The sequence below is a fragment of the Hirundo rustica genome, chromosome 5 (assembly GCF_015227805.2).
Source record: "Hirundo rustica isolate bHirRus1 chromosome 5, bHirRus1.pri.v3, whole genome shotgun sequence".
NCBI classification, from domain to species: Eukaryota; Metazoa; Chordata; class Aves; order Passeriformes; family Hirundinidae; genus Hirundo; species Hirundo rustica.
The window spans coordinates 5080760-5105865 of NC_053454.1; the positions used below are offsets into that span (position 1 = coordinate 5080760).

General features: G+C 44.7%; 1 protein-coding gene and 1 long non-coding RNA gene across 9 annotated transcripts; both read left to right on the forward strand.

Moving 5' to 3' along the window:
* Positions 1–221: 221 nt before the first annotated feature.
* On the forward strand, positions 222–2491 carry LOC120752811 (uncharacterized). Its single transcript, XR_005700862.1, has 2 exons — positions 222–816; positions 1738–2491. It is a non-coding gene; the product is annotated as an uncharacterized LOC120752811 (long non-coding RNA).
* A 2470-nt stretch (positions 2492–4961) lies between these two features.
* Positions 4962–24433, forward strand: RNF103 (ring finger protein 103). 8 transcript variants are annotated; one of them, XR_005700861.2, is made up of 8 exons: positions 5614–5939; positions 8051–8190; positions 17583–17698; positions 19713–20123; positions 21865–22160; positions 22751–23040; positions 23662–23743; positions 24321–24433. XR_005700861.2 is itself a non-coding variant. In XM_040064445.2 (5 exons), exons 2-5 carry the CDS (start codon positions 5714–5716, stop codon positions 21280–21282), a joined length of 2052 nt encoding a protein of 683 aa, XP_039920379.1. In that variant the 5' UTR covers positions 4984–5345; positions 5684–5713; the 3' UTR covers positions 21283–21736. The 8 variants fall into 8 exon arrangements, 6 of the variants coding, with proteins under 6 accessions (XP_058276652.1, XP_039920379.1, XP_058276650.1 ...); XR_005700860.2 differs by lacking the exon at positions 24321–24433 and having other exon boundaries at positions 23662–23951; XM_040064445.2 differs by lacking the exons at positions 21865–22160; positions 22751–23040; positions 23662–23743; positions 24321–24433 and adding an exon at positions 4984–5345 and having other exon boundaries at positions 5684–5939; positions 19713–21736.
* The last annotated feature ends 673 nt before the right edge of the window (positions 24434–25106 follow it).

Below are 25106 nucleotides of genomic sequence, written 5' to 3' on the forward strand. Positions count from 1 at the left end.
CAATGCGGGGCGGAGCGGCGATTTTCAGTCAGGCGGCGCGGCGGGCAGCTCTGACCCGCCGCCGGCGGGGGTGGGCGGGTCGTTTTTTCCGGTGTCCCGGCGGGATCAGGAAGCGCTTCCCGGTCAGGTGGCGCGTGGGAGTCAGCCTGGGGAGCGGGTATCCCCGGGGGTGTTTCGGATCAGGCGGGGAGATGGGCAGCTAAGCCCGCGGGCCTGCGGGGCGCTGTTGCCATGGTGGCGCCGAGGCCTGAGGGGCGCCGGGCCCGGGGAGGCCGCGGGGGCCGGGGCGGCTCCTCTGGATCTCGGCCCTTTGGGCCCGGGAGCGATTTAGAGCCGTGGGGTGGGTGCGGTGTCACCGCTGGGGTGACCCCCGGGGGGTACCAGCGGCACAAGGGGAGCACGTCTCGCAGCTGCCCCAAACGTCGCACAAGTAACGCTGAGCGGCGCCAGGACTGAGTTAAGGAACCGGAGAGCCGGAAACGGAGCATTTAACCTGTCGTTGGCTTGTTAATTGTTCGGTAAATTTCCTGCTGGGTGCTGCGTTAACCAACAGGCTGAAGTGCATTGGACTGGTAGTGGCTTATAAAAGTGTGCTCAAAGAGCTGCCTCAGATCGAGTTCTACTTGTTAACACCAGCTCCAGGCGAATTTAGAGGGGACCACCAAGTTGATGAGAGGGATGAAGCACTTCTGTGAGGAAAGGCTGAGAAAATTGGGATTGTTCAGCCTGGGAGAGAGATAGCTTTGAGTGACCCAACTTCCAGTACCTGAAGGGAGCTTACTGAAAAGATGGGGCAAGACTCGACAAGGGCGTGCGGTGAGAGGATAAGGGGCGTGGCTACAAAGTGAAAGAGAGCAGATTTAGATTGGGTATTGGGAAAAAATTTGCTGTGGGGGTGGGGAGGCACTGGCACAGACTGCCCAGGGAAGCTGTGGATGCCCCACCCCTGGAAGAGTTCGAGGCCAGGCTGGATGAGGCTCTGAGTAACCTGGACTAGTGGAAGGTGTCCCCACACATGGCAGGGGCGTTGGAACTAAATGGTCTCCAAGGTGTCTTCCAACCCACACCATTCTGTGATTTTATGATGATGACTCTATGAGCTTTGGTACTTGGAGGCAGTAGCCCAAGACACACAGGACTCTGTGTTTTGTGTAGCATAGCATAAACAAAGCTCCTAATACATTTGGATAAAGTTTGCTGGAAAAACAGTATTTGGTCACAGTCTGGGGTAGTGTTGCTTTATCTGTGTCCACAGTGCTGGGCAGGATGGGAAAATCAAGAGTTCTGAATATGAACACGCAAGGACTTGTTCAATGTGTACTGTCAGTAATTGGTCAGATTTCAGCCTAAACACCTGCCTTTCTCTGGTTCTGTTCTTTATTTAATCACAAATTATGCTTAAACGCAAGCATTATCTTCTGGTTTCTTAGGTCATCAGCACAGGGGTTTAATTTGTGAAGTTCTCCACTGCTGTGGGCTCCTTGGTCATCTCAGCACACTCAGACAGAGACTCCTTATTTATTTATTTTAGACGTTAAACAGAGCTGGTCTTCTCCAAGGGGGGCAACAAATTGTTTTTCACTGGTACAAAAACAGAAAATGCAAACAGCCTAGGGGGGAAAAAAAATAAAAAGTGTCTTTTCTTGAAGCTCTAATTATTTTATTCTGCTTCTCTAAGTTGATTTGCCCTGCTTGATGCCCGTTTCTCTGTTGTTAATCACTATGTGTTTATAGCAGATCAAATTCCTGCAGGCGGTGACCATCAGATCAGCTGTGGCTACAGAAAGCCCCGATCACCTGCCCGGGTGTCACAGCTGACCCTGAGCAGGGCGTTGAGCTTCAGAGCCTCCTGGCGTCCTGTGCAACCCGAATTCCTGTGTGAATCACCACCGGATCACCCGGGCTGCCTCACCCCAATGGCAGGGGGTGCAACTGGATGGGCTTTGAGGTCCCTCCCAAGCCAAACCATGCCAGGATTCCATGGTTCAGCAGCCAGGGCTTTAGCTGAGCTGTCAGTGATGGTCACTGTGTTACAGATTCACCACTCTGTTAAATCTGCTTCCCATTGGCCACTTGTACAAAGCAGGAAACATCTGATTTAAAATTCCTCTGCTGGCAACACAATAATGGCATCTTGCTTTCAGACTCTCCTAGAAGCTTCTTTGTTTTATGTAATACCAATTACAAGGAAGGCAGGGTTTCAAATCACACCTAAAAATTGTTGAGTGCACCCACGTTGATAAAGAGTTTCTGTGTTAGTGAATTCCCAGAAATTCCCAGAATCGTAGAATATCCTGAGTTGTAATAGACCCACAAGGATCATCAAGGTCTGAATCCTGTCATCAAATAAATTGTATTTGCAGAGTTGGCTCTTGGGAAGACTGCCCTTCAGGTTTGAATATTAGTTTGCTGAACTGTTCTCTTGAGAAACTCATTAAAAAATGGTGTGATGTTATTTTAACATGATAAAGGATTGAATTAAGATGCTTAATCCTCTGTTTTACAGTTAATCATCTGTTTTACTGATTTTAAAATGACAATACTTACTTGTGTTCCCCACAGAAGTCTGGAAAGTGGATTATTGTCCATATTCCCAGGCTGCACAGTCAGCAACTGCTCGTAGGAGAGGATGGGGGAGGAGAGGGAATCCTTGCCATTTACCAAGGGGCAGCAGATAAAGAAACTGCAGGTTTGGCTGTCTGACAAGGAAAGGTGGCTGTCCCAGTTCTCAGGATTTGGGCTCATTAGCTCCTAAATTATAGTTAAATATTTTTGCTGCCAAAATTATTTAAAAGCAGATCCTTGCTTTGGGCTTTTGTTTAAAGGTGGAATTTATAGTCTCTATTCTCTACACATTTGTAATATTTGCTCTGTGAGCATAGAACTGACTGACTGATGACTAATGCTATTAATTAAGTAGTGTTAACCCTGGGGTCTTTAAAAATGCCAGTGTGTGTCATCTTTGTGTCCAGCCCCAATGAATTTCAATTCACCCTTAAGATATTTAGATTTTCCAGATAATTAAAACTCCCTGAAAGATTGTTTGCAGGTGACATGTCAAAGACATTCTGAGTTCCAAGTGGAAACCAAATGACAGCTACATCTAGAAAATGGAACATTTTCTGGTAGGGTCAGCTTAGTGCATCAGAGATGCAGAGGTGGAGAGGGAAGAGAGGATCAGAGTGCCTGGGAGAGGCGCTGGATCCATTTGGGTTTGCTCTGCCAGACCTTTGGTTAACTCATCACCTGTGGTTCTTGGTTGTAGCCGCCCCTCATGCCGGTACTTCAGTGCTGGCAGCTGCTTTGTTTTGGGTTGTTTTGGAGGGGTTTTGAATACTGGCTTGAAATATCATTTGTACTTTCCTGAAACGACTCCAAGGCTTTGGGTTCTGGTGGATGATTGGCTTTGTCTCTGCAGGGGCCTCATTTAGCTCAGCCCATGAGCACTCGGAAATGACACGCTGGTGACAGCCTCCCCAGCAGTTGGTGTTGCAAATAGTTCAGCTGTGAGCGTAGACGAGTAATTGTTGTGAGGTGCCTTCCTGCCGGGGGAAGCAAAGGCACCCCGAAGAAATTACAGGGGAGAAACTCAGGGATCTGCTGGAGTAGGATCTGAAGTGCTCATGTAAAACAAACAAACAAAACCAAAACAAACCAAAAAAACCCCGCAGTCCAACAATGTTTTCTAACTGAAGTTAAATAAACAAAGTCCTTCTTCAAACACCCACCCATTACTTCACAGGGGTAGGAGTTACTTGACACTCACTTGAAACAAAAGGTAGAGAAATCAGGCAACTTCTTGTAGGTGTGACAAAAGAACGAACCTTCACAAAGCTTCTGGAAAAGAAGTGCCCTGTTCCTGGGGCACTTCAGGGCTCAGAGCCTGCCTGAGGCCCTCTGACAGGTGATGGGAAATGTGTGTTTTATTGACTGTCCCCTGGCTCCACCAGCTGCAGGGACAAAGCCACTCCCTTGGTTTTGCCATAGGCAAAGGATTCATCTTCCTGACGCTTTACCACCTGCTCGTTAGGGAGATGGACCCTGGCTTCGGCAGGTGAAGGTTCCCCGGCTGCAGTGGCTGTGAAGGAAGATCAGCACTTGGCCCGGTCTCTGTGAGCCCCTCCACCGGGCTGTGCCTCCCGTCCTGGCCCTGGTACCTTCTGTCCCGCCTGGCCCTGCCCCCCGAGGCTGGCTGCAAACCCTGCGGAGCTGCCGAAATCCCTTTGTATTTAACAGAGCAGCGGCAGCAGATACAAGGTTTGCAGTCTCTTTTTATCTTTTTTAGATAAAAATGTTGAAAAATAAGGTTGTATGAGAGTCCCAGTGGAAGGGCACAACATTTGCCAGCCCATAAGGGCTTCGTGAGCAGCTACATCTGCAATCCCTCCACTTTTAAGAACCTTTTAAGAACCAAAATGAACCCATTCCTGAAGAACAGGGTCATGATTTTTCTTCTGGAAGAGGCTGTTGGCCGTGTCACAGAACAAGCTCAACCTGGATTGCTGAGTTATTTCCTTTTAAAATCAAATCAGCACACTGAGAAACCTGTAAATGTGTTTAAAGGCTCTGAGGAGCGATTTAAATGTTTTTTTTCCAGATCAATATTAGTGTGCCTTTTTGAAAATTGATAATACAGAATTACCGCGTGTACACTCTGGGGGGTTCTCAGTGCTATAGCTAGCTAAGCTGCTATTTCTGTGCTCATCTGTATGAGCTGCCAATTTTCATGCAAATTATGGATTCTTAAAATAACTGAACATTCAGAAGCACTGTTGAGTTTCCTTCAGAGGAGAGCCTTCATCTCAACGCAGCAGCTTGATTTTAGTACGGTTTTTGTAGCAGGGTAAATTGTACCGTTGCAGGCCAACACTTGCACAGCCTGGGATGGTTCTTCGAGGATTCACTTCAGCGGGGATCCACGCTGCGCTCCAAAATGCTTCCAATGTGAGCACAAACCGAACTTAAACCCTCGACCGAAGTCGGGGTGCAGCTCAAAGCTTGCTTTTGGCTGTCGCTTTGGCACAAGCTCTCAGCGCTCGAGTGCCGAGGCAAAGCTGCAGAGTCCGAGTTCCGACCCGTGCAGATGAATCTCACTGTGGAATTTGCTTTCGCGCCTGCCAAGGGCTGGGAGCGGGGCTGGCGTGCGGGAAGGAGGAGCGGAGGGATCATCCCTACACCCAGCAGCCCGAATCCAAATCAACTGTGTCCACTAAGCTGCCCTAAAACTGGCCGAACAGATCGGCCCTGCAAATACCGGCCCCCAGTTCTGTCTTTGTAAATATTTTTCTTCTCATGAAAAACGTCGGCCAGGTCGGATCCTGCCCTCTCTCTCCCCTATATCCGAGGTATTTATATTTTATTTTTTCTCGCAGCAAGCGCAGCCGCAGGGTCCAAAGTTGCAGCCGGGGGCAGGGACGCGACCGCCCCCCGAGCCCGGTGATGCGGGTCGGGCCGCAGTGCTGAATCACGGCGGGGAAAAAGGAGAAGGGGAGAGAAGGGGAAGGGGAAAAGGGGGAGTGGGAAAAGGGGAAAAAGGGGCAGGGGGGCGGTGCCGGCCGCTCACGTCACTGTTATGTCTCCGCGGCTCCGCCGGGGCGGGGACAGCGACAGCGGCGGGCGGGAGGCGGGGGGGGCCGCGGCCCCGCTCCCCTGACAGCCCCCGCTCCCCTCGCTCCCTCCCCAGCCCGGCCTCCGGCTCGGCGCTCCCGGGAAGATGTGGGTGAAGCTGTGCTGTTTGCTGCTCTACTTCCTGGCGCTCTTCGTGCTGGCCCGGGTGTTCGAGGCCGTGGCGTGGTACGAGAGCGGCTTCCTCGCCACGCAGCTGGTGGACCCGGTGGCGCTGAGCTTCAGGAAGCTGCGGACCATCCTGGAGTGCCGCGGGCTGGGCTACTCGGGGCTGCCCGAGAAGAAGGATGTGCGGGAGCTGGTGGAGAAGTCAGGTACGCGGAGCTCCCCCGTGACCCGGGGAGACGGACGGAGGTCGGTGCCCGGCCACCCCCGCGTGGGCTCCGGCCGCCCTTGGATGGAGACGCGGGCGCCGCTTCCCTTCGCGGGGCGGGTTTGGGGAGCGAGCTGGCTCCCCGCAGCAAAAGGGTCCGTGAAGGGAGCCCGGGGACCTCGGGGGGTGACGGTCAAAGCCCGGCGGCGTTGTGAGCCCCAGCGGGCTGCGCCGAGTGAAAGGCCTGCGCTGGACGGGGCACCGGCAGCGGCCCTCCCCTTCCCTTCCCTCCCCTGCCCCGGAGTTCCGCTGCGGGCGGTCGGGTCAGTGCGGGCGGCACAGATGGGACCGAATGTCGTCTGCCGTGAAAAACGAGGAAGAGAGGCTCCAAATAGCTGCAGCAGGCTACTGTTTACAGCTGGGGCCGGCTTGTTCCCGTGTATTCCCACCCGTTTGCTGGGTTCCTTACAGGTACGGTTATCAAGATGGGCCCCAAGGAAAGCGATGATTTCATAGCTGAGGAGCAGAAGGGATGGGTACCCAGGGTAGAGATGGTTTTCTACAAGGGGAGAAGAACTAGTTCCTGCGTACAAAAAAAAAAAAAACAGCTTGGAAAAAGGCAGGGGGGCATTTCAGAAGTGAGGAGGACCAGGTGAAGGAGATGGACTTCTTGGGGCTGATGAAGACCAGTGGAGATGCAAGAATGGCAAAAGTGTCCTGAAAGTAGGGATGCTGCCTGGAGCAGTCGGAGGGAGCTGGCCCCAAGGACTGGGAGATGGGGCTGATGTAATAGCTGTAGTGCCAGCCAAGCAGGAAAATGTGAGTAGCTGCTTTTAAATCAATGATGGAAGGGCTGGTGATCCAGGACAGAGAGAAATCCCAGCAATCGGGATAGGGAGTGAGGGTCTCTGATGTCTGGACGGGGAGAGAGAAGGATTTGTATGGATGTAGTGCCTGCCATATTAGCTTAAAAATGCTGGTTTAAATAATTGATATTAATCCTGGGCATTTAAATCTAATTTGCTGTTACTCTTCATTGTTTATTTATATTTTTATGTTGTTTGTTGGCTTTGCTGCCCCAACAGTAAAAAGCATTAGGCACTTTCACTTTTGTTTCCAATCACTTTCGCTCCTTGGCTGTCAGGTTACTTTCATGATGTCACGATGTTTGGGTTGCATATGCTGCAGGGAAGTGTTTAACTCCAAACAAACTGTATTAACCAACTTCTTCAAATGTCATGGAAACACTTCTCATACCAACAGGCTTTGCAGCATTCTTCCGTGGTTGCGTTTTGGGTTTTTTTTTTTTTTTTTTCCCCGTCTAAATTTTATGAATATTTTTGCAAACCCCTCAAGGGTTTCAGCTGTTGCACTTATTTTTATATTTTTAAGGAAACTGGTTTTGAACAAGACTTCATTTCTTAAAGGTTATTAGATTAGTTACTAGAATGCAGGTTGTCATTAAGAGTGTTTGTAATGATTGTGAAACAAAACACGAGAAGGAAATGAGATTACGAAGGAAACATAATCAGATGATTTTACCGTGAGCTTTTTATGTCGTTGCATTTGGAGTTCATGGGAACTTTTCCCAACAGTGCAAACAATAGCCAACACCTAAATTATTCTGTCTGAGATTTTTACTAGCAACAGGACCACAAGCACTGGGTTTTGGTCCAGAATTAATGATTGAAATTTTGGAAGTCTGTCTGAACTATCAGTGTTAAGAAATTGCTTGCTGCAAAATTGCGATCTTGTGAAACAAAAGCAGAGATGTATTGACTAAAATTGCTCTCAGCCACTGTATATTGTTATGTGCAGAGAATGAGCCTTAGAAGGTGTTCTTCTATTCCTTTGTGTGCTCGTGCATGTGTGGTGCATCTGTGTAATCGGAAACAGAGCATTCGTGTCTTCTGTGGTCTGACTGAGGTCAAATTGTCCACAGTTGTGTCACCAGAGATAGAATTATAGTTGGAACTTAAAGTTTAGCTACCTTTGTACTGAAAGGTTCTCTGAGCAACCATGCAAATATAGTTAGTTAAACTGTTAGAATTCATGAAGTAATCTTTCTCCAGTGCTATTTTAATTTAATTTCTCCAATTGTCTCTTTTTCAGGAGACCTCATGGAAGGAGAGCTTTATTCAGCTCTCAAGGAGGAAGAGGCCTCTGAATCAGTTTCCAGTACAAACTTCAGTGGTGAAATGCACTTCTATGAGCTTGTAGAAGACACAAAAGATGGGATCTGGCTGGTACAGGTACATAAACTTGACCTTTTTTTTTATTTTAAATATGTTTATCGCACCCAGAATGTGTTTCAAAGGAGGAGTTTATGAGGGTAGTTAACTAGCTGTAAAAATGTGTAACAGAGAGATGGTGACAAAGATAAACTTCATCTGGGAGATGAGGAACAGGGAACTAAAACAAGAAAGGCTGGAAGTGCCAGAGCTTCTGTACAGTCAGGAAGAAAAAAAAGCCTGTCATTCTTTGGGTTGCTTTTTGAAAAGCAGCCACTTTAGAACCAGAAAACAAGCAGAGCAGCACACACTGAAGTACACAAAGTATGCAAGTCCTTGGCCCTGGGTTTGTAAGAGCCTTGTAACGTGTGAAGTAGGTGCCTTAATACCGATGCTCCCAGCTGGCACAGGCTCCTGGTGCTGCTCTTCCGTTACATGCTCAGACCCAACCAGTTGGAAGTTTCTGCTTGTCTAAGGGGCTTAGAGCACTTGTAAAATCTCTGTTGGCTCTTCACAAAGGCAGGAAGGATCTCGGTCTGCCAACTTCCCAGGCTAGCAGGCTGCTTCTACCACATATTCCAGTGGCTCACAGTTAACTTCCTCCCAAACCTTTTGTGCCCAGCAGTTTTAGAGTCTGTTTTCCCAGGGCTGCATGAGAACAAGAGATCATTTAGGAAAATAAAGACAGACATTTTCCAACTGGATTCTGAAGCAATTAATCCTCATTCTTGAGAACATAAGTAACCTAGACCAAAAAGTAGAAATTATTTTTTCCATGTCAACTTCTCTGTTGATAAAAGGGTGTTTTTTAAGGCATAAGTTTCCTCCTAACAGCCACATCAAGTGAATTGTCCACCAGGCAATTAATTGATCCGTTGACAGCTCCTACCTGGTTTGTCTGGTCTCTCTTCATGTTTTCTGTTTAACAGGAAGTCATTAAATCTTCATAATCTATTCATTAGACCTGCACTGTTTCCACGTCAGATCTCATCCCAAAATAGACAAGAGGACACATTACCTTCAGACTCGGAATGGCATTTGTGTTTTGGGAAAGAGTTTATTGAATCCAAGTTGAGGTTTAAATCACACAGGAGGGCATTCTTCAAGCAGAGAGAGAGTGTTGAAAGGCAGTTTACATGTCCCCAAGCTAGCTGACAAATACAAGCATGAATATGCTGTGAAAAACTTTCCCTCCTCTCCGTGCAGCTCAAAAGGGTGAAATATGATAGTTCTCTGTTGTCTCTTGCTTGCAGACTTTTACTTGTAATGTATTTTTCACTAGCACCCTAATAGCAGGTCAGATAGGCTGTGTTTTGGTATCTCCAGTGTGATGAATGTTGTCATCATCCTGGGAATATTTGCACAGCTATTCAGTTGGTCACAATAGCTGTGGAAAAAAAAAATTGTGGAATTTATTGAATAATTTACTTGCTGAACACTATTTGTCTGTTTCTCTACAATAAAAACCACAAGAGATGTCGAATTTCTATTTTTCATTCTTGCTTTTTGAGTTTTCATCACTCTGAGTTTTCATTTGCTCCATTCCCCACCACATCTCCTGGCTGGATAAGTCCTGAGCTGGATTCTTCATGTCCTTTCACAGGTTTTCCCACACTCTTTTCTTAGACCTCATCCTTGCGAAGCTGGTTATTACCATCATTTCCCAGTTCTAACTCTTGATTCCCTCCCTTACCCACCCTCCTTAGGCGTTAGGAATGCTGTGGAAACTTTCCAGCTCATTAACCAGCTCGATGCTCACGCAGGGGAAGGAGGATGCATCATGGGTGGGTTTGGTGACCATGGGCAAGGTTGGAGATTCCCCTGCTCTGTTGCTGCTGGCTGGGAAGCAGAAAGGATCTCCAGATCCTTTTCAGGATCCTGAGCCCTGAATCCCTGTTCTGTGGGAGCTGCTGGAAAGGGGCAGAGGAAGAGGAGCAGTTCTGCCTCAGCTGGCACAGTGGCTGGCACTTGAGTTGGTTTGAACACTTTGTGATGATGCATGAGAGGACTGAGACTTTGGAGATGATTTTTATTTTCCAGTGCATATAAATGAAATTTCTGGTATGGCACAGGCTGGGAATGTGATAGCCATCACTGTCTGCAGAGAATCAAAGGGAAAAAGTGGAAGCAATTACTATTTCTTGATATATTTGACAAAAACAGAGGTGCAAATTTCTCATTTAGAGTCGGCAAGATGAATTCCTTGAAGAAAGCCAAAGGCAATACACAAGGTATTGGTGTTTTGTGGCTTTGTTTCTTTATTTTCTGGAAATCCACATGCAAAGTATCCCAGTCCAGTGGTTAATTTATTTACCAGTGTAGCTGTTCACAGCTCCTGTGTGGCGCTTCCATAGAGCCACACACAGCAGCATGTTCTTTCTCCTATTAGCTCATGAGCTCATCACCTTTCCTTTTATTCGTTCTTCTTGCTTGCCAACTGCTGTTGTGCACTTCTTTGGCTGGCGAGGAGGGTCACTGGTAGCTTCTGGAGCTGCTTCTCTTGTTGGTTAGGGGAGGTCTGTGTAATGTTCTTACTTTTCCAGGCTCTGGTTAGTCTCCAGAAGCCTGTCACATCCAACAGCATTGTAGTCATTATGGCTTTTGAAAATGATCTACAGATAAAAATCCTCTTTGAATGAAGTTAAAATCTAAATGAATGCATGTTTTTATTTTAAAAGTCTCTACTATAACATAGTGGCAGAGAGAGGTAAAGGGAACCTTCTTCCTAGCATTGAAGTACGAGGACAGACATTTTGATTGTGTCTGGTAGAGCTGCAAAGGCCGTTATTATGGATATAAAATTCTGCAGTCTATTCTGCATCTCAGTTTCTAGTTCAAGTGGTGTAGTCACAGGTCAGGGGATGTGCCTACAGCATTTTGGTGGTGATGGTTTGTTTGTTCTTCCTTTTGCTTGCATGTAGGATGAGTGATTTTCATATTTATTTGCCTTCTGAATTTTGCCAGGTGATCAGCTGTTCTTGCTAAAAAGAAACAAACCAGAAACACTCAGTTCTTTCAGAATACATAATTCAGTATTTGTGTCTTTTCCAATAGCCCTTCAGGATCATTTACCACAGGATATCTGATTTTAAGTTTCAGTTTTCTTCTTTAGAGGCTTCATATCCAGTCAAGGGTGCAGAATAGCGTCAGCTGGAATGTAATAGTCCTTGTATTGCCTGTGCATTTGTGTTAACTCATTGCAGAAGCTCATTTATTCTCAATCTCTGACTTAACTGACAGCATAACTGACTGTCCAGATCAGTGCATAGATCACCTCACCTCCCTGGAGAAACTGAAGGTAATTTTGAGGTGGTTAATTTCTGCGTGCTGTGATGGATGTAGTCTTTGCCTATTTTGATGTGATTTTTCACAATCTCTTTCTCAGAAAAAAAAGGCAAAATATCTCCAGATATCTTCAGTCCATATGGGTGGATTCTGAATGAGTTGTGAATTCTTAGTAGAGAGTCTAAGTGGAAATTCAGTTCCATTAACACATTGTCAAATAATAAACAGAATGTGAGATGTCTCAGAGTTATTAGAAGTGCAGACATTCATGTAGAAACTTACTGACATTATCTGAAATAAGTGAGCTTTTTTCCAAGCTTCTAATAAATAAATTACCAGTCCATTTATAATTAATTGTATTTTTACTTGGTTTATATGTAGGAGCAGAGTTTGCAGCATAGTTGTTGATGAAAAAGTGTTCTTTGACTAGAGTTTTTGAACCTTTTTATCGCTGTGGATCCCTAAAAATCTTCCAGGGAATCTTTACAGTAATACTGAGTTTTCTCTGTTCATTTACCCTCTGCAGGCACTTTGGAGGAGTTCATGGGTGTCTCAAATGGAAACCACTGAACCAGACAGATAATTCTCATGTTCATGCAACCTTACCAGCTCATTAAATGAGTTAGAAATCAGTTTTACCCTTGGCAAAACTACACAGATTTTTTCCAATTCAAATGTCTGTGTTCCTTATGTGGAGAGTGACTTGCTGAGGCTGGCTGAGGATTGACTGCTCCTGAGAGAGCTACCTGGATGTGTGTGTGCAGCAGGGAATGGTGTCTCATACTTAATGGGTTTTGTTCTTCCTGATGGTGTGAAGTCTGTCACAGTGCACTAGTGCCCAGAGTTGAGGAGCACTTGGGGTTGGTGTCTTAGTGGCTGAGCTGTAAAACCAAGTTGTGACTATTACTGTGTGTTCGAAATTCTGTGCTGTTGGTGTGAGCAGGTGTGCCTGGCACTTGCTGTCCCAGCTAGAATTGGTTAAAATAATGAGAGCTGGAATACATGTAGAGCTGTTTGTTCTGCTTTTGCCCCTCTCTGACTCATTGTCATGCCTTGTGATATTTGAACACTTTTAGTTGTGAGTGAGTTTCAAAACTTACTGAGAGCAAATCTCGTTCCTGTGACCTGCTCTGAGATCTCTGCATACCTGTCTGAAAGAAATTGAACAGAATCTGATTTAAATGCATGGAAAACAGGATAATGCTCAAGTGAGGTCATTATCCTGTCATGCTAAAGTACTTCAGGGGTACCAGAAGATGAGTCTGTCTTTGCATATTGCATTGCTATAGCAAGCTCTAACATCATCTCTGCTTCCTCTTCAATTTCAGTCATATTTTTACTTGTATTTTAAGAACCTATGTTTCATAAAATGATCTTTAAAAATTCTTAATGATACTTGGAAATTAAGAAGCAGCTGGATCCATGATGGTTATAAAGTAGCTATTGCAATATTGGTGTACCTACCCAATACACTTTGGGTTTGGATTAGGCAAGAGAGGCAAAGTGCCTTGCTGACTTAGTCCTCTTTTTCCAAATGTTTGTATCTTTCTGACTCCAGGATATTTGCTCTTAAAGTTTGTTCTTTAATGTCACAACTATGACTACTTTAACATACAGATCAAAAGTATTCTATTTTTCTAATTTACTGATTTTTCTAATCACTTTCTTAATTGAACTCTTTGGGGATAATTCTGTGTAATTCAATGTCATGAGAACTCTTCCAATGCAAAAGCTGCCTAGTCAGCTGTCTTTTGAAATCATCAGAATCTCAGCATTTCCAGTATTACAGAGATGGTAACGCAGACCCTGCAATCAGAGCTAATCCTCTGGCCTGGGTTAGGGAGCAGATCCATTCTGTGATGTGAAGTTGTTAAATAGCAGGGTTACTGTGATCCCGTTGGATTCCCTTAGCCCATTAGGATGATTAATGGATTAATTGAGTTGCCCTCATTGTCTTACTTGTCACTCTGACATGTGATATGTCACAGACTGTGAACATAGCTAATAATAATAAGCAAAGCTGAGAGGGTTTGTGCTTCTCCAGACATGGTGTTTGTTTCCCATCTGTGTTAGCTGATCTAAAAGGTACCTTCTCCTGTGTGCTTGGGCTTTATTTCAGGAACATTAAATAGAGTTGAAAGGGACCTCTCTGATGAGCTAGTTCAGCTTTCTGCTAGACTGTAGAATACATGTTTAGAAAATATTTTGCTGTCTCTCTTACACTGTAAGTTGTTCAAATACTCCTGTTGACTGTTTCCTTCTTGGAAATGTGTCTGACTTCTGGCTTGGGTGTATTCAGGGCTAATTTGTTCCTATTGGGCATAAATTGACATTGCCCTTAGGTTCACCAAGTCCTGATGTCAACCACATTCCTCCCAGTAAGTGAGGTCAATCAACCAGTTTGTTTTGTCAGGTCTGATATATCCTGGGCTTTGCTTGTTTTGCAGCCAGTTAATATTGATGGCTCGTGTTTTCTTGTGGAGCAACTGATAGCCCCAAGCGTTTCCTCCCATCACTGTTTCGAACTGATGAACTCCCCAAGTGTCCTGTTCATTACTGAATTCAATTTCATGTGTGACACTCTGCATTACAAGATTTGTGCAGCTCTTCCTGCGTGGTGTTAAAATCCTCTTTGCCACATAGATGTGCTTCCCAGTTTTATGTCTTCTACAAATGGCCTTGGGAGACTTCAAGTTCCCCCAGGAAGGGCATTAATGGGAATATATGCTGAACTGAGCTCTAAGGTAAATCTATTAAGGAGTCTTTCTGGCATTTTGATGTGTTTTTGCTGTAGCCAATATCTTGCTCATTTTAAAACTTTTTTTTTTTTTTTTTTTTTTTTTCCCCCACTCACTATAAAAGCCTATCTGTAGCTCTCATGTAAATTTTCCATGTGGCATAATACATGATATGCTACCAAACTACAAACAGGGCGCTACATTCCCTTTTTTTCTTGAAACTGTTATTTTCCTTCAGGGGAAGTTTCTCTCAATCAGGAATGATACATCTTTAGTAATTGCATGCTGGAAAGAAGTGGAAAATGCTACTGTCTCTGCACCTCTAAAACTTCTTCTACAGTTTTGCATCCTATTGAAATCAAACTGAGGGGATTTTGTATTTTTTTTTTTTCATTTGCTCTAAAATATAGCTACAGATTTGTTACTGTCCTGTCAAAATGTGAATTGTTCTGACAGGGGTTTGCAGGAAATTTTCACATGTTCACCTGTGATCCTGTGTGCTTGTGCTACAGTTCTAGGATGGAGATATCCTGCCTACTCTAAGCGCATTAAGTTATTTGAGTTCTGCTTTCACCTTCAGGTGATGCACTTTCTTCCCATAAATTTGCTAACTGGTCCATGGCCAGCTACCCCTCCCTTCACTGAAAACTGAGTCACAGTATTAATTTAACTTTAAAAGAAAATTATCTTACATTTCTATGCTATCTTCATTGTTTGGTGATCCTGCTGCTTCTCCCCCTGTTCTATTCTTATTCATATGACTGAAAAACCTTTTGGTACAACTTGTAATAGTCTTTGTATGGTCTAACTTGAATAGCTCATTTTTCCGTACTTTTTTGTTTCCTTGCATATCTTTCTTTGGTAGCTGTTCCTTTTGACCTTTTTTTTTTTAAAGCCTTGTAGATTGTCAAACTGTTTCTAACCTCTCTCTGGAAGTGATTGCTAGGAAGAAGTGCAGGACTTGACAACCTTTTTTTTTTTTTCCTTACTTGAAATATAAAATCCTGATAGCTTTAACACCATGGGCTTGAAGAACTTGCAGGCCTCTTCCACATTCAAATTCCCAGTCTTCTCAGTCACAGGTTTTTAAGCTAAATTTCTTAACTTACCAAAATTCACACTTCTTAAATAAAATCTGTTACAAGTGTTTGCAGGTTATTTTTAATTTAAACTGAAGTGCATTTTGATTGCTTAACCTGCAGTATTTTCTTGGACTCCCTCATGCACAGAGGTGGTGATTGCTTTCCAAAATACAAAGCCTTGCCTTGGCATGGTGAACTCCCAGTGCTGTAAGTGGGTGTTGTCTGCAAGGAGCAGCTGCAATGGACATGTTTATTTGGATTTTTTTCCATAATGACATAAAAAAAGCATGCGCCTAAAATATTTTACAAAGTTTCAGTGTGCAAAACCATAGTAGGGTTCTTCTGTGTAGTTACAAAATACAGACTGCTACTTAGGTCATTGTTCTTCAGTATAAATAGCTTCCTCCAAGAGGAAAGATTTTTTTGTAGGAAAGGAATTAAGCTTATGTTAAAAATTCCACCAGTGCAGGCAGGTGACAGTAAAATATAATGGTGACTTATTTGCAACAAATTTTTATCTTGACACTTCACGTGAATGTTGTGCCAGGCAGAAGAAAGAGGGAGCAGGATCTGTCCTCCTGCACACAGCATTAACATTCTCTCCTCACTCTTTCAGAACATGCGCACAGAGTTTTGGAAGAAGCCAATCTTTGAGTCATTGTATCAAAGAGTAATTCAGTCACCAAAGTTTTGCTTCTGTGCTTACTAAGAAAACATAGTGGTTCCTTGCCATGTTGGATGCATTTATTATGCCATAGTAGCTCCGAGGATATTCTGGCTTTGAAGTGTCTTTAGGAATTTGGTCTCCCTTGACTGAAGTGAATGAAAAGAAGAAGTTTAAAATATCCAAAGCTTCAGTCACGTTGGGTGATGTAAAGAAACCTCAGCAATAGAGATTTCCCAGCTGGTTGTCTCAGTGCATGATGGTTGCATTTATCTAACCAAAAAGGCTTTTCTATGTGATGTGTGTGTGTTTTAAGAATATCTTGAAGTATTCTTACCTAGATTTTCACCTCCAGTGTTATTTAAACATTTTGGGCTTAGTGCAATGGGAATGTAATCTGTGACTTCAGTTTGTTTCCCTATGTAGAACATTCTGCTTGGTGAATTTTTCTGATTTAAGATTCTGAGAGGCTGCTGCTTACTACAAAGCAGATAATATTTTTGAGTCTCAAAGGCTGGACACACTTTCTAGGTTGAATCTCAGCATGTCCACAGAGAACTGTTAATCATGGTGACAGCCCAGCTTCCAGGGGCAAGCTGACATTTGAGGTTATTAAGTCAGAAAACGATTGGGATAAGTTTAATGGTGGGTAAACAAATATCTAACAAATGGAAGTTTCAAGATTTAATTTAAAAATATATTTTAAGTGGCTGCCAGTAAACCTGCAGAAGCATGTGAGGCATTTCTAAAATAGAAATTGCGACGGCTCGTGGAATACTGCATGATCAGTCATGTCATTCAAAATTACCTGTCAGCTGCAGGCAGGCAGGGTTTTCTTCTCCTTGTGGGTTTTTTTCCCCCCTCCCTGTACAGTTATAACTCAGAGGATGAATGCTGCTTCTTTGTCATCTGTGTCAGCAGGAGCTTACAGTGAGGTAACTTGAAGTACAACTTTAATATACTGGGTTGGAACAAATTAAACTTGGGGATATATCACAGCAAATGATCGTCCTGAAATGGCAGATGGGACACTGCAGCTGGTGGAACAGTCACATAAAGTTGCAGAGTTGAGTGAGTCACGGGCAAAGCTGGAAGGAGTCAAGATTCTTAGGCATTATCTGAGAGTTTAATCAGCAGTTTCCACTGCTCAGGAATGGCTGTTGGCAGTTTAATCTGGCACCAGGTACATGCATTCCCACTCATTCTGTTAGCTCTGAGACAATGCTTCTTTGGTTTGTTGTAACTTCTGAGAGAGAATTGTAATAAAATGATGGACTTTTTTTTTTTTTATTGCAAAGAAGAGGAACCTGCTGCACCCCCTCTCCTTTCTCCCCCATTATGAACTGCTTAAATCATGGTTTTGTTGTTTTACCAAAGTTTTTGTTGACTACCACTGATTTTAGTACCTTAACATGTACTTAACATGATGATGCACTTATTTCTCTCTGCAGAAACCACATTTCTATCTTAGAGCTTCACTCTCCAAAGACATTTACCATGACTCCCAGTTGTACATTCACACTCTGTCCTAAAAGAAGGGGAAAGAGTATCAAGCATGACTGGCACTGTTTTCTTGAAATTTGCTCTTTATTTCAGGAACCACACTGGCTGTGATACTAAACTAGTATTTCCTTTTGGCAATAGGTCATAGCAAACGACAGAAGCCCACTGGTGGGTAAAGTCCACTGGCAGAAAATGGTGAAGAAAGTCTCAAGGTTCGGCATACGTACTGGCACTTTTAACTGTTCCAGTGACCCCAGGTATATCCTTAAAAGATTATCGAAATACCAAGAATATCTTAAGGCTCAGCTGTGTTCTAGCAGCAGGTCTTGCTGTGTTGTAAAAGTAGCTGTGACAGAAGGTGGCTTTATTCATGGTTTTATCTCTCCTAAAGTCTGCTCAGAATGCTCCATTACATTATTTATCAGCTCTGCAGCTTCCTAAAGCGTTGTGTGGGAAATGCATGATTAGGCTGTGGAGAGCATAATACAGCAGTGCAGAGGCATGAACAGAAGAGTTTGGCCTTCCAGTCTAGGCATTCAGGGAGAGGAGCTGTGCTTGCTTAGGACAAAGCTGAATATATCAGTTTTAGAGTCGTTATATCACCATCTGGAAGGGGGAAGCACAGGTTAGCATGAACCTTGCATACAGTGCCTGCCTCCCAGAATTACTGACAAATCCTGTTCCCTGACAAATGTATGTTTATATATAAACTGGCACACACCCTTGGACAACACACCGTGTGCTGTGCAGGAGTCACTGTGTTTGCATATGATATCGAACAAGGAAGAGCAGAGCCAAGGAAGCTATTAATAATTCCCTGCTGCTGTAAAAAGAGGCGCTTTTTTAACATTTTGTTGGGGGCGTTTGCTTTACGTGACAGGAGACTTTGTCTAGAATTCCAGTGGCATGTATGGATAGGCACATCTTATACGGCTTAAGTCCTAAATGTTTACAGAAATCTCAATGTTAATCGTAAGAGGAAATTCTTAGGCTTTGTAGTGCTTATGCAAAATAGCCTTGTATTTGAACATCTTAAAAATTTGGCAGTGTCTCTCTTTGCATAGCTCCTAAGTAGCCTTAAGTTCTGATCAAATACCATGTTTTAAATTAATTTTTTTTTTTAAAACAAGACGTGTTTTGTCGAGTAAACCCTTGTGAATAGTTTTCATCAGGTTGCAGCTAAAATTCAGAAGAATTCTATGGGCTGCAGTGATCAGGATACCTTTATTAGTGGGAAAATATCTTCCTAAAAATGCTGCATTCAGATTCCTGGGGAGTTGTAGTTGTCTAAATACAATTGACAGACCAAAAGCACAGAGGAGCTAGGTAAGACGGCTGGTGAATGAGGCTGGTGGTCCCAATGTGCAGGGATCTCAGAGATCGTGTGCCTGTTGGCTGTCATATTTTGATTGTTGAAGCTTGCCAGATATTTCCTTAAAGGAGAACTAGATAATTGGGTGTAATGATATTCGTAGGAAAGATGCATGAGAGAAGGGATCTTGTGAGTCATCAGATTATCTCAGAGTTACTGGGCTCTGGACCACGACTCCAGGGCTCAGCCATGAAGAGCCTCTTCTTTTAGTTGTGGATTTGGGGTTCATCCCATCTACCTGCCAGACAGTGTGGGTATTTTTCTAGCCCAAATCATCCAGCACCATGTGTCTGCTTCCTGCTCCGCTGGTTTTGTGGCCAGCTCTTCACCTCACCCCTTAGCCTGTCTGCATCCTGCCAAAATGGTCCCAGTAGGAAGTGGACACTTGTCAGCCTCATTAAAGCAACTGCAAACAGACCAGTGTCTGCTCATTTCACTCCACAGCTCCTTGGCAAAACCAGGATGGAAGGAAGCACTGGGAAAGCTGTGGGATATTGAGTTACACTGAGTGGTTTTCTTCTTGGCTGGAAGGCCAAGGAAAAGTAGCTTCTAATACTAAAACTTTAAAGTAAAGAGTCAGCTTGTTTATTATTCAAATCCAGTTACAAAGCGTAAGTTGGCTGCATGGCCTTGTTTACTTTAATGACCTGTGAAAATTAACACTATTCCTCTTCCTGTTTTATGGATGCATATCTCTTTACAATATTCCTGTAAGATATAAATGTACTGTAAGAATAAATATGCTTTGCCAGAGAATATCGGGTGCCTTTATTTCCTGCTATTACATTATAAGGGCTCCCAGGTGCTCAGCATGTCTCATTTTTGGGCCTAGAATAGAAATGTAAGGACTCAGTCCTGGGGTTGTGAAACTGTAATCTAACCTACGGTTTTCTTTGTAGGTACTGCAAGAGGAGGGGTTGGCTGAAATCCACCCTCATTATGTCGGTTCCACAAACCAGTACTTCCAAGGGAAAAGTCATGCTTAAGGAATACAGCGGGCGCAAGATTGAAGTGGAGCACATCTTCAAATGGATCACAGCCCACGCTGCTTCTCGGATCAAAACCATCTACAACTCCGAACATCTGAAGGAAGAATGGAACAGAAGCGACCAGTACCGGGTGAAAATATACCTGTTTGCCAACCTCGACCAGCCTCCAGCGTTCTTCTCTGCACTAAGTGTAAAGTTTACTGGAAGAGTAGAGTTTATTTTTGTGAACGTGGAAAACTGGGACAATAAAAGCTACATGGCAGAAATCGGTATCTACAAGACGCCATCGTACATCCTTAGGACTCCTGAGGGGATTTACAGGTATGGAAATAACACTGGTGAATTTATATCGCTACGTGCCATGGATTCCTTCTTGCGCTCGTTGCAGCCAGAAGTTAACGATTTATTTGTTTTAAGTTTGGTTTTAGTTAATCTGATGGCTTGGATGGACCTGTTTATTACACAAGGCGCCACTATAAAGCGTTTTGTGGTTCTTATAAGCACTTTAGGGACGTATAATTCACTATTAATTATTTCCTGGCTACCAGTGTTAGGTTTTTTGCAACTGCCCTACTTAGACAGCTTTTATGAGTACAGTTTAAAACTCTTCAGGTACTCTAACACAACTACTTTGGCTTCTTGGGTGAGGGCAGATTGGATGTTCTACTCTTCTCATCCAGCCCTCTTCCTCAGCACGTACCTTGGCCATGGTTTACTAATCGATTACTTTGAGAAGAAGCGAAGGCGCAATAACAACACGGACGAAGTAAACGCTAATAACCTGGAGTGGCTGTCGAGCCTGTGGGACTGGTACACCAGCTACCTGTTTCATCCCATTGCTTCTTTTCAACACTTCCCTTTTGACTCAGACTGGGATGAAGACCCGGATTTGTTCTTGGAGCGGTTGGCCTTCCCTGATCTCTGGCTTCACCCTCTGATACCAACTGATTATATTAAAAACTTACCCATGTGGAGGTTTCGATGCCTCGGCACCCATTCCGACGAGGAAACGCTGGAAACCTTTCCCGACAGCGAAAGTGACTCTGACAGTGAAAACAAAGAGGTCTTCAGTAACGACAGAGAAGTCTCGGAGGACGATGAGCTGGGCACGTTTCACGGGTGCAGCGAAGGAGAGCGTCGGTGCGGCGTTGAGGCCCATTCGTGTGCCAGTTGCTATTGTCACCGCGAGCCGTGCGAATGCGGAGCCAGGTCCTACAGCTCCGCAGGTGACCTGGAGCCAGACTGGTCAGCCTGGCCCTCCGACATGTTGCACTGTACGGAATGTGTGGTGTGTCTAGAGAATTTTGCAAAGGGCTGCCTGCTGATGGGCTTGCCCTGCGGCCACGTGTTCCACCAGAATTGCATCGTGATGTGGCTGGCGGGCGGGCGACACTGCTGCCCCGTCTGCAGGTGGGCGTCCTACAAAAAAAAGCAGCCATACACACACCCGCAGCCTTTGTCGAGTGAGCCCCCGTCTTAGCTGTGTGCCCGTGTCTTTTGTAAGCTTTCAGGATATTACTGCTTGCCTTTTAAATGTTAGTCACTTAAAAGATTACGTGGTTTGAAGTTTTAGTTTAAATGTTAGTGCAGTGAACTAAAATATACACGATGCTAACGTTAACGACAGAATCATTTGGTTGCCTTGTATGTTGAACTGAATGCAAACTTACCATACAAATAACCTGTTCTCTTCAACATCTGGAAACTCGATGCTGTTTTTGTAAGCACAAAAATCAAGCCTACGAGAGAAGTGTATTCCAGCAAACATTTACAAGTCGGGATGTGGGCGAAATTGAAATTCTAATCGGAGACAATTGCTTAATTTAAGTGTTTCTTATTTTAGAGTCTGTTCTGCACATCTTTGTTGAATAATGTATGTTGTAAGACAAGTACCATTTAAAAAGAAATCGGTGAAATAAATTATTTTAAAAGGAGATTTGTAACATTAATTGTTTCGATAAATATTTTGTGTGTATGGTTACGGATGTCTTGCTGGCCTGATTTATCTGTGAAGACAATAAAAATATAACACAACTCTTGTGACTAATAAATCATCTTCTAGGGATGCAAGAATTCAGTGCTCCGAGCCGCTGGCTGAGGAGAAGGCAGTGGTGTTTCATTGGGAACTCTTTCCTTCATAAGCCTGCTGTGTTGAGGTGCTTCTCTGCTTGATCAGTGGTTTTCCAGTTGATTACAAGCTGCTTTCCAGATGGAGACCCTCTCCTAGCAGCTGTCTCTCCAGCACCCTCATCTGCAAACATCTTGGAAAACTCCAGGGTAGCTCCCTCTACAGCCTCAAAGTAAACTGTTGAGAAGGAGCAGAATATTGCCATGCAGTGACAAAGGTGACTCGTAAAGGTAAAAAATTGCCTGCTTCCAACTGTGCTGGTGTTCTGAAGTGATTTCTGGTTTCTTTCATAGTTCTTTGGTGCCATAAAAATATGAGTCCTTTGTTTTCTTTATATTTCAGTATGAAACTCTGATTTTGGTTGTACCTTTCAGAAATCATCTGGATGAAAATAGAGAGGAATTGTTGGCTGGAAAGAAAAATGGGATGATGGGAAGAGCAGGAGATGATATGAGTAGAGAAAAAGTCTAAACTAGAAAGATATTTTCAATTGTCTTATTTCTTTCCTAAATCTTGCCTATGTGATATGAAAGGAGGATAATGACATAAAGGTGATGGTAATAGGAAATACAAACACAACTCCCCATTGCAGTTACAACTCATCTCCCAGTGTCTTTATAGAGTTGGGAGGGTGGTGCTCACAGAACTGCTGGCATTGTTTCATCTGTCCAGGGTATTCCTGGGCAAACTCCTTTTTATTATCAAATATTTCATGGCTCTGTCACCAGGTGTGTTCCCAAGAGGATATTAATGTAATTAGCAGAAGAGCTGTTTTTAATTTACTGAGTCCTTTTTTTCTCTCTCATTTCCTTTTTCCCAGGGCAGTACTAAAGCAGAGAGGTGCAAGGGGCACAATATCAGCAACTCTCCTGTGGTCCAGAAAGTAATTTTTATTCCAGTTGAGGCCTGCCAGTACATGCCCTGTCTCTGTCATTACAACCTCGGCAGAGCAGTGGAGAGGCATAATGAGGGCAAAGATCATTTCTGCTTCCAATTTGTGCAGCAGCGTGGCGTATGTGCTTGTCATGAGTAGCTGAAATCCACATTGTTTCAGGACTGTTTTGAAACCTGCACTGAGCCGAGGACTTGCCAAGGGAAAGGAGAAGTTTTGTGAGTATAAATAAGGCTGCAGCTGAGGTGCTGACACACACAAGCGAGGTGCTGTACCGCAGCCCGCTGTAGCCTTTGTCTGGTACTTCGGCAATTTGCCAAATGCTGTGAGTGCTAAGCAATGCTGTGTCCTTGGAGCACTGAGTGCTCGTGGAGGACAGCTCTACTGCTGAAGGCTGACCTCCTCACCCTCACAGTCAGCCCCAGCAGCTCTGCTCTGGTGCACTGGCTTAGCCTTGTTTGCAAACCTTTGTGCACACCTGTTTCACCTGAAGACTGGTTTTAACATCCTCAGATGCTCTACTCTTCCTGTTCTTTTGATGGATGACCCAAACTGCTGTTTAATTAGCAGGAGAGCCCCTGAAGGCACATCCACAGGAGCAGGTGATAATGACCAGTAGGTAGCTGTGGAGGAAGGTTTAGTCCCCTCGTGTCTGGGTTATATAAATTGTTGTGATGCGGATCCCGGCAACGCATCTGTTAGAGAATCTTGAGCAGCTGGCGTAGTGTGTTGAGAGTCCCAGCACGACAGAAAAAGCAGTTGGATGTGTTTATTTTATGAAATGCTCGTGTCAGCAGCAGCAGAAGCATCCAAGTAACATTGTTTTCTACCGCATGCAGGATCTCAGCAGCCCTTCCCTGACGCGTTGACAGTTGAACATCCGGAGAACGGAGCAAAGGAGCAAAGACTGTCTGTAACAAGGTCAGCAGTTTCACTGCTCACATGTTTTGCCTCGCAGGGCTGGGTTGTGCTAGTACTTGTGAAGTGCCTTAACTGAGATGCTAAACATTCCTAAAGTGGTGTTTTATTCTCTGATGTCTCGTTCCTGGAAGCTGGAGACCAATTGTAAACAGAAAATGTCAAACCACTGAGGTGAGGGTATTCACTTACTGGTTAGGTTCAATAAAGGCGATGGATGTTTTGTGCTGCTATTACAAAGGATGGGTTTAAATAATCTCTGAAGCTCTTTGCCACTGGTATCATCAATTACTGTTTTATTAGCACTGGCTTTCCTACTGCTGATGCTCAGTCCAAAACGAGAGCTCTCTTTTCCAAAGCTTTTTTAGATCTTTTTTCTGCATTAGATTCTGAATGGAAAGATAACAAAGGTGAAACCGTACATTTTTGTAACTCATTAAAAAATGTCTGTCTCTGGTAATTAAATAATGAGGGTAAGTATAATTGTAAGGTAATAAAGAGTTAGATTAAGTTAATAGCACCTTTTTCTTCCTAAGCTTTTGTACTCTGTGCATCACTGATTTATTTCTAATGCTCCCAGTCTCAGACTGTGCAGCGGCGTGTGAAGAGATGGAATGGTTTGCTGCAGCTCCAGCGGAGCGGCTCCAAGCTGTCCCTTCATTCCAGCCAGGTGACCCTGCGGAGAGGAGGGTGAAGATGAGCCAGGCCTGGCTGGTGGCATTTCTCCGAAAGAGCCCGGGCAGCCGAGGGCGGGGTGGCCATCGGCTTGTCTGAGCTTTGCCCTCGGGTGTCCTGCGGGCACTGCCAGGGGAAAGGCCGGAGTGGGAGCTAGCCCTTGCACCAACAGGTTATGGAGGTGCTGGAGTTCCAGAGAAGGGAGCGGAGCTGGGGAAGGGGCTGGAGCACAGGCGTGATGAGCAGCTGAGGGAGCTGGGGGGGCTCGGCCTGGAGGAGGCTCAGGGGGCACCTTGTAGCTCTCTACAACTCCCTGACAGGTGCAGCCAGAGGTAGGGATCAGGCTCTGATCCCAAGAAACCAGCGACAGGATGAGAGGGCGCGGTCTTAAGCTGGATCAGTGGAGTTTAGGTTGTGTATTAGGAGGAATTTCTTCACAGGGGGATTGGACATTGGAATGGGCTGCCCAAGGCGATGGTGGAGTCACTGCCCCTGGAGGGGTTTAAGGAAAGGCTGGACGTGGCACCCAGTGCCATAGCGGTGTTCAGTCATGGTCGGACTCGATACTCTCAGAAGTCTTTCCCGACCTGACTGACCCTGTGAGTGGGTTACAAACACGCTCAGCGCGCCGGCCCAGCGCTCCCGCCCCGCGCCCCTCAGCGCCCCTCCGCAGGGGGCGGGGCCGTGCGCA